This window comes from Melanaphis sacchari, unplaced genomic scaffold (assembly GCF_002803265.2).
Source record: "Melanaphis sacchari strain LSU unplaced genomic scaffold, SCAv2.0 Contig7_pilon_pilon, whole genome shotgun sequence".
In the NCBI taxonomy this organism is placed as follows: Eukaryota; Metazoa; Arthropoda; class Insecta; order Hemiptera; family Aphididae; genus Melanaphis; species Melanaphis sacchari.
Window position 1 is genome coordinate 3389918 of NW_020271560.1, and position 9664 is coordinate 3399581.

Here is a 9664-nt window from a genome sequence, read left to right on the forward strand (position 1 = left end):
TTAGCAACAGCAACAGCAGCAGTGCAACCGCCGCCGCGTTGCCTCCGTTACCGCCGCACTTGAAATACGCGTCCAATCAAAACCTCTTGTTCCCGGCCACCGTGGCCGCGGCCGCCGACTACGCGGCGCAACACCATCACCACCGGCATCACCGACTACAGCCGTTACCACTGCCACTGCCCGTCCGGACGTACTCGCACGACGATCTGCTGGCGGCCACCACGTCGTCGGCGCCGGCCGTGCCCCCCAAAGTGCAGCTGTTCCGCCGCCGACCACCACCGCCGCCGCCGCCCGTAGCCGGACTCCAGAAACCCGCGGCCGTCGTCCACCCGCGTCGCACAGCGGCCGTGGACGCTTCCACCTCCACCAGCACTGCCGCCGCCGCCACCACTCCGGCGGCGGCATCGTTCACGACGGTGTTGGACATCGAATCGTTGCGGGAAAAGAGTCGCAACCTGGACCTGCCGCTCATATCGGCTCTGTGCAACGACCAGACGCTGCTCAAACAGACCAACGCTCTGGTCACCGAAAACAAAGCCACTCAGACGGTGAGCACCGTGTCGTCATCACTCGCCGCCGCGGCCGCTGCGTCGTCTTCGCACCAACCGCCGCCGCCGCCGATTCCGTCGTCTTCCGAGCAGGCGCAATCGTCGTCGCAAGGTGGCGGCGTCGCGTCTGCCAACAAGCCGAATTGCACGAGGTGCACAAACGGCGCGTCGTCGTATTCGTCGCCACCGCCGCCGAGTTTCTTGTCGGTTTCTGCGTCGCCGTCGTCGTCTGTTGTAACCGCCGCCGCCACCGTCGTAAAGACGGCCAAATCAAAAACCAACCACGTTAAAACCAACACAAACATTGTTTAGTACTTGTCTAGTAGAAAAACAGACAAAAATTTATGTCACGCAATTACGAAACATGTTTTTCCATAGTATATTATATAATACATAAGCGGGAAGAAGGGTGTCGAGTAAGACTGTTTTTAGGGAAAAGGAAGAAACCCTGAAAATATTACCAATCGTTAGTGAATCGTAGAGGGGGGAGGGGAGAAAATTATTGCAGATATTGTCTTAAAAGTCTTTCGGTTTCAAAAAATTAACATAATATCCATTTAAGAATTCGAGAAAAACGTCTTTTGTTTTGACAAATGCGAATATTTTGATTTTGTGTTTGTAATAATTCGGAAATGAGGGATTTGTCCAGAATTAGATTATACGCCATATTTTATCGTTGCGATTTGCCAATTATCAAAATATAATATAATACTATAGGAACTAAAATTGTGCTTACCCCCTTTCTTTGAATTTTACTTGAACATCCTTCGCGCTCGTAATTTAGTATCGTTACCTTATAATATTTATTTATTTGTGCCAATTTTATTTTTACGTACGTGTACTACGAATGGTAACATGATTTTTTTTTAACACTCGTTACACAACTCGCAATGATTATGCCAATTTTTAACATGTAATATGAAAAACAAAGTGTATCAGACTTGTATTAATTCGGAGCATAAGACACTTAATGTTTTACCATTTCTCTGGTCATTATGCTTCGGTAAATTTATTATGGTATAATGGTACTCAAAATTAGGATTACCATAAAATATGTCATAACTAAAGTCGAGTTCATAACTTCGTCGCCTGTAATAAATGATACCACGGTTAAAATGGTCAATGAAATACGGTTCAAGGAACACGACACGCAATCTATGTAGCTATGAACCGGGTTCGACTTTATTTCGTAATTGTTTTCCGCGAATTTCGTTGTATTAAATGTACTGATTTTACAATATTATGCTGATAATATATTTTGTTATATTATCGTGGCCAATAGACTGTTATTTTAGCACCGCCATAAATATTAGGAACGTTCGATTATTGTTAGTATTTAAGAATTTTTATTAACTCTAGACTTGATGTGCCAAAAAAATGATTGGTCGTAATTGTATCATTCAGTTTGTCTAATAAATAGAAAACATGTCCACAGCCTCAATTGCCTATTATTTTGTTATAGGACCTTTATTATTATGTATAATCAATATTGTACACAAATATTTGTGTTAATTAGTTACCTAAAAAGTGCCTCATCATTTTTTACATTTTTATATGTTATTATTAAATACTATCAAAATAATAAATTTTCTTTTTTTTTTTGTGTATTAAAGTTACTTTTAAAGTTTTAGTTATTAAAAAAATTAGTACAAAATATTGCACAGTATTATTTTGTTTTTTTTCTTTTTATAAAATGTTTAGATCTAAATGAAATCTGTATATAACTTATGTATTTTTGATTTTAATAAATATTATCTATTGTAAAATGATGTTTTTCTTCACGAACGCATACCTTCATTTAGCACAAACAATTGATAATATAAACCTAACAGTTATATTGATAATCTGTGTATACGTGTTGCTCGTAATAATAGTGGCCATTAATAGGATGGGTCCAGTGGTGGATCCAAGATATTTTTATGGCAAATGCTATTTTGTTAATACAATTCTTAAAACTTTATTCCTCTTTTTATAAATACCCATATAAGTATTCAGCAAAAAAAATGAATGCTTTTGAATATGGTCCAAAATGAATCGCACGATTAAATGGCCACAGGATTGCTACTTTAACAAATAGGCGTCCCCACTTATCTAAGCAAAAGTAAAATTAGTTTTAAAATAAATGAAATTTTTCATTTATTGATTATTGTTTCATAATTATTACAAAAAGGTAACAATTAAAAATTCTAGGGGAGGGCAAGTGTCTCGTTTTTTCCACCTGGAGATGCCATTTTTCCTATAAATTATTGGTTTACAATGGATACTATTGTTTTATTAAAAAAAAAAAAAATATTCAATTTAGTATTATATTATACACTGAGTATTATTATGTGCTTGGGTTTAAAACAGTAATTTACCTAATCCACTACTGTATGAATTCATGAGATTGAATAGATTCTACCCACAAGTTTTTGTCAGCTTAACAGCAGTTTGCCCTTATTCTGAATACATAAAAGAAACATTTTTATTAGGTACAAAATAACTCGATTTTACAATGAATATTTCTGTAAAAAAAATGATATAATTTTTCTCGACTTTTAATGGGAATTTAGGAGTACGAAAAAAAAAATTATTGTTTTTGTGTTTAATGTTTAAAATATGTACGAATGTAATTCAATTCAAATAACACATATAATATGGTTATAGAACACAATATTATATAATATACAAATTAAGTTTGAAAGTGTCAATACAATACAAATGAATAGAATAAGACATTTTCAAACTCCATAATATTATAAATAACTGTATATTATATATTATTCATACATAATAAAATGGGTATGAAAAAAATAAAAATAAAAATAATAATTCAGTAATAATTAGGCTAATGTTCCCATTGGATCCCAAATGGGAAGTACTTGAGGTTCTTGTTGGAACACAGACAATACCTCTTCAGATAAAAGACTCTTGTCTACAACCACTTCAAACACATATTCCTTAAACCAATCTGAAGTCATCATCAAGTAACCCTTATCACCACGGTCTTCGCCCCAAGAGTTTTCAACACGCCACTTTGTTGCATTACCATTCTAAACATATGTAAAAAAAATCATTAGGATTAAATTATTTTCATTCAGTTTATATTATATGATTTACTTACATCTAAATTAACTCCAGTAAGTACCATTGCGTGTGTCATGGCAGATTCGCCATATAACATACGTTGTGCTTTAGTCATCGGGATCGATACATCAGTTCCAAATACTAGCTGGTAATCATGACTAAAATCAAAAATACTCATAAATTATGTTTTAAAATTAATACGGATGATTTCAAAAAACTTACATTTTCAAATCTTCTAATCCAAGCTTATCAGAAAATCTTTTGCTCACTTGACATCCATACCATACTGGTTCACCTCTATTTACAATAGATTCTTGAGCTGCTTTGATTAATACTTCAATTGGCTGGTTGTTATAGAGAACTTTGCGCCCACCAGCCATGTTATTTAACATGTCTAAAGTGTACAATTTACCATACTGGTTATTTGGTCGTGGATCCGAAATCAAACACACCTAAATAATAATACAATTTAATACGAAAATATAAATACTACACATTAGGTAATTTAAGTACATACCTTTTCTACAACATCAAACACAGGACGGACATGTGTCAAATAGAAATCCAATGGTGTAATAGGTCCAATAGTGTTGAACACTTTAGATTTATCATAGTATTGCCATTCAAATGTGGTTGGTGGTATACCCAAACAAATACCAACAATTCGATAAATAATCTCCATTTGTTCTTCAATTTTAGTTTTAATCTCATTGTCTGTAGCATTATCGCTGACAAGTTGATGCAATACTATGGCAAATTCTCGAAGCTTAAAATTTAATAATAATCTTATTATATAACATGTATAAGTTATTAATTATAGTTTATTACCTTGCTGTTTAGTATAACATTAATAGTATTACTAGTTTCGCAACTGAACGACTCAGGGAAATTCTTCTTTGGCATCAACCCATACTTGGTTATGATGTTGACCAACATATCCCACTGACCTCCATCTTCAATAGGTTTCTTTATTAAACAAAAATAATTTTGAGTTTTTTAATTAATAAAATACATGTTCATTAATTACACTTACAGTGAGTAAACAAGCAGTGGTTCTATCATCAACAGATTCGCCACGTTTAGCAGTTTGTACAATTGCATTTAAAAAATAATTGCTTCTTTCAATCTAAAAATACAATACATCAATTATTTTATAACTATTATTAACTTGAATATAACAACAGTATTATTCTTCTAAAAATAAGTAAATTATAAATACACTAAAGTAGTTATAAATACACTTGACTACATTCATCTTTTAAAATTCTGTATTTTGGCTTTACGTCACAATACCAATATTTATTAACATATATTAGATCATTAAAAATATCATCATAAAACGAATACCTATTAAATATAAGTAAAAAGTTCTACAATATAATTATTTCATATTAAAATAATCTTTCATCATAAAATAGTTTTCAATAAATTATGACACGCTTGAGACAATTAGACTTCTAAAAAGGAGCATAAAATACCCCTACAAACAAATCATCAGTAACAATTTTGTGGCTTCTACCTGTATACATGTTGTTTTATGCCAACACAAACTTATAATACCCCAATAGCTATATTTAAGACTATACACTGAAATTTTCTTTATATTATTGTCACTAACTTCAATAAGTGTAAATTTATTTAAAGTACATGATTTGTGATTTCTCTACATTTCTAAGATTCAGAGGAATTTTTGTCTTGGGTACATTACAGAGCAAGTAAAGAAGTACTATTGATGATAAATAAAAAATGTTATCATAAGACTATTTATCTATGTTGGCAAATTAATTACCAACTCTAACTTTCATATATTTAGCAAGGATTACTTTTTAAAAGAATAATTGTATTCTTCCTAAATAAATGTTATAAGAATTAATTACCGACTACAGAGTTCACGACTTCTTTAATAATATTCTTCTTATAAAAAAAGGTACTATAAATAATACATTAAATTAACAATCCTTCCCGTTATCTTTAATACAATTATAATAAAGTTATCAATAAAATAAGTACCAAAATTAAACAAGTATATTAGTTTAATAAAATTTCAGATTTTGAGAAAGTGATATATGATATTTTAAAGCTGTTTTTCCGCAAAATAAAATCTTTGTAAAGATTATAATAATGTATTAAACATTTCACGTATTATTTAGAATACTTAAGGTCAAAATGATAAGCTATGAATATAAATTGATTTTGTTTAATCAACCAAAGTGAAAAATGTATTTTATTTTATCAAGAAAATACCATATATATAAATATATTGTATTTTCTTAATTAATGTGTATAACATCAAATTTTTTGTTGTATCTCTGTAGTATAGTTTAATATATAACTAATAACACAATAATTCAGAATTTTATATACTCCTATAAAATATTTTAAATTAAATAATGGTAAAACTGAATAAATATAAAACAGATTTAGTGCTGTACAATATTTTGAGCTCATAAACATTTATACTCTCAAATAATAAATGACAACTAAACATGAAAAATGATTGTAGTTTTGAAAAATCTGAACAACATTCTGTTACTATACCTAAACATCCATTGTGTTTGGGATGAATTTTAAACCCCCTTAAAAAAAAAAAAACCAGTCTTATTGACAGAAGTACAATACAAATCATAAATGAGGAACAGGTGTGTAAAAGGGACCACCTATTGTTAACATAGTCTAACAGGCCAAGGTCATACAAGAATACAAGTATATATTTTTCAAGCACAATGAATAATATCTCTTGAACATTTTTATACAAACCATACCTTGTCCCAAAAAAATATATAAGCTTGGCTGAACTCAAATTCTTCTAAGTTGAATTGTTTAATGAATGGAACTCTGATCACATTTAAACATGCAAATATCCAACAACGACCTGAACTCCTTTGGTTAGTTACTGGTTTGCCTTCAGTTTCAATCTAGACAAAACAAAACATATATTTAAAGGTTATTTGGATCTAAAATCAGAAATTAGTCAAACCTTGTGCGTGTAATAATGATGGGCTTCCTGTACTCTAATTCTTGAAGTGCTAACTTCTGTTGGGCTGACACGAGAACAAGCATTTTGGGCCAACACATTTTTGGCATCATTGTAGAATGCTTCACGGAATTTTAACACATTGTTGGGATTGATGATAGCTAAAATATAAAAACCTCATATTCCAGTTAGTGTATACAACAAAACATTATTATTATTATTATTATTATTATTAATTTAAAATAAGTATAATACCTTTACAAAAATGTTATACAATATACACGCATTTCACATGAAAGCTATTGATACTAGTTTAATTAAGCACAGTCATAAATAAAATACATCAAGCTGTTGGATGCCATATAATTAATTATTAATTAAGTAAATTCATTTTTTTTTTTTTTTTATATGATTTTATCACACTTGATAGTTAACATAATTGTATCTGTATAGCTTATTGGCTATTTAACTATGAAGAAAACCAATTATAAAGAATTCTGAAACATAATTCATTGAGAGGACAATATGTATAGATGTATAGTGTTCATCTTGAACCCTAGTAAATATAACAAAACAGAATTTATGCGCAGCTAATCAAACAATTTATCAAAAGGATGGTATTTTTAGAAACTTTCAACAAAGACGATGAACATTGTCATCCAGTACATGTCTTTTATTGGTTCACTGTATTTCATTGGACACAGTAATGGTGAATTAGTTTTATTATTAAAAGTATTCATCTATTACGTAATCACAAACTATTATAAAAGAAATTTATATTTGCTCATATTTTTATATTGCCCATGTTATAAAATGGGGATGAAATATGTTACATTATAAATAAATTATATACATTCAGGAATTTATAAAATAATAATAATAAAAAAAAATTAGCTGCTAAATTCCAAGCCATAACAATAATCTTAACATGATTATTTTCAGGATAAAATTTTTTAAATTTAATTTATTTATGACACATGTCATTATTTTTGACACCATTACGAGATAACTGATTTATAATATTTGTTGTAGTCATTTTCATAAAACAATTGCTATGAATTTGAGAAATCAAATTATACACATGATAAATACAAAAAAAAAAAATCATAATCATGGTAATTAATAACAGAGATAGTCTTAAGCAGCGGTTGCAGTAATAATCATAGTCTTGAATAACAAGAATAAACTAATAAAATAATCAATTTATATTAATTAAATATAAGAAAGTAAAAAAAAAAACCAATTTATATAGCTTTACATATACATAAAGAACTTTTCAACGGACGTCAGTGAAAATTACCTGTATTTTTAGAATTGGCAGTAATTAAGGATGATTATTTAGTTTAAGGTTATTTAAAGTGGCATGTATTATTAATTCAGTACTTAATTAATAGCTAGGCATTTTTATTAATAAAATTAAATCTAGTTTAAGAATAATATACTAAAATATAATATTTTTATGGGTATAACTATGAATGTTAATATTTATTTATAACATGAAATAATTATTTTTGCATTTATTAAGGTAAAAATAATAAGAATCAAACTAATAAAATAAGTCTAGTAATTTTTTTTAGAAGACCTTTAAAAATAAATAAAAAAATATATTTTTAATAGTAATTATCCATACCTATAATTTATTTTAAAATAAAACTTTTTTAAACGTAACAAATCGTAAAGTATAATTTCAGGATTGACATAACTCAACCCACATAATAGTATTTGAAGTTAATATTATCATTAGTACGTAATTTTATTTTTTGTTAAAAGCCAATGAATATTATCTGTTAATATTATAGCAGAGTTAGACATGTTTCACATCAACATTGTAATATAAAAATAGTTACTTATCAAATAGATAGTATAATTGTTGAATAAGCAAAAATAAATAAATAAGATTAAGTTATATCATGGTACTATCAATGAAAAAAATGCATGTCATTTGTTAGTACAAGGTTGTCTTATACAAGTTATAATACTGTTATCTGTTTAGTGTCTATTCATATATCTATTATTTTTTTAGTTTTGATTAATCAAAAATAGGTATCCAGAAAGTTATCAATTAACAAAATTTAAAAATGCACAAAAACTACTGCAGAATTTTTTTGCTGTATTTGTTTTGGAATAATTAACTTTATGATCTTGTTGAACAATAGCCAAATCATTTTTAAATGAAAAAATTTAACAAAATAACATTAAGACAACCTAGTTTGCACAATCGGGAAGTAAAATAGACAGAGATCAACCCTTAAAAAAAACCATAAGTAACAATTCACGATATAAATTATTTAAAAAAAATATGTACAAAAACATTCAATAGCAGATCTCGAGCTATGCGAGAGCAGTTACTTTGTTTGACAGTGAATTCTTGTAGGATTTTACCGTCGAAACTCAGAAACAAGGAAAACGCAACTGTCCGAGAGATCGACCGAAGTCCACTGACGACGACAGATACCACTTGGGTTTGCCGATAGCTCGGAAACACGAAAAAAATTGTTTTCGAAAACCGACAGCGGCGAAACACAAACAGACACGACCGACGACTGTGATGGCCGACAGCACCCAACGGTTCATTGTTGACGCTGTAACGTCATACTTACACGAGAAGGTTTTCGCCATTTTTCCGGGAGGATGAACGCAACACTAGGTGATCGTGATTTCGGACGGGATTCCCTGGTCAAGCGTTATCGATGAATTCGAGTCGGCAGCAATGGCAGCAATGGCAGCAGTGGTCAGCAGTGGCAGTGGAACGCGACGCAAGTGTGTTATTGTAGCACACAGTACGAGAGGTACGCGGCACGATGCAGTAGTGTAAATATACCGTGCACGAACGCGCGTGCGCAAATAATAACAATATTTCGTCGTCGTCGGCCGCGCGGAGGAGGGGTTGGAAATAAACAAAACGGTAAACCGGGAAATCGTCGTCGTCGCACGTAAATAAAATCAAATCGCCGTGAAGACTCGTTGCGAGGCGGAATGGGACGCGGACGAAAACGAGTAAACGACAAATGGTGAACACGCTATCGGGTAAACACGCCGCCGAGCCCGTAAAAATGGTGTTATTGCCGGGAGTCCG

At 31.3% G+C, this 9664-nt stretch overlaps 2 protein-coding genes across 2 annotated transcripts in view; one reads left to right on the forward strand and one right to left on the reverse strand.

Moving 5' to 3' along the window:
* Positions 1–1804, forward strand: part of LOC112601610 (protein expanded) — a 33987-nt gene extending 32183 nt beyond the window's left edge. The window contains exon 12 of the mRNA XM_025349317.1: positions 5–1804. Within this exon, the coding sequence (XP_025205102.1) occupies positions 5–860 (856 nt within the window). The 3' untranslated portion in view covers positions 861–1804. The remainder of the gene's footprint in view (positions 1–4) is intronic.
* Positions 1805–3160: 1356 nt separating this feature from the next.
* Positions 3161–9664, reverse strand: LOC112601896 (bleomycin hydrolase; the record flags this gene model as incomplete). The annotated part of the gene is given in 9 exon segments (XM_025349760.1): positions 3161–3580; positions 3652–3772; positions 3837–4066; positions 4132–4380; positions 4443–4580; positions 4648–4740; positions 6377–6529; positions 6592–6749; positions 9189–9664. Coding segments are annotated over 9 exon segments (1371 nt in total). The 3' UTR covers positions 3161–3370.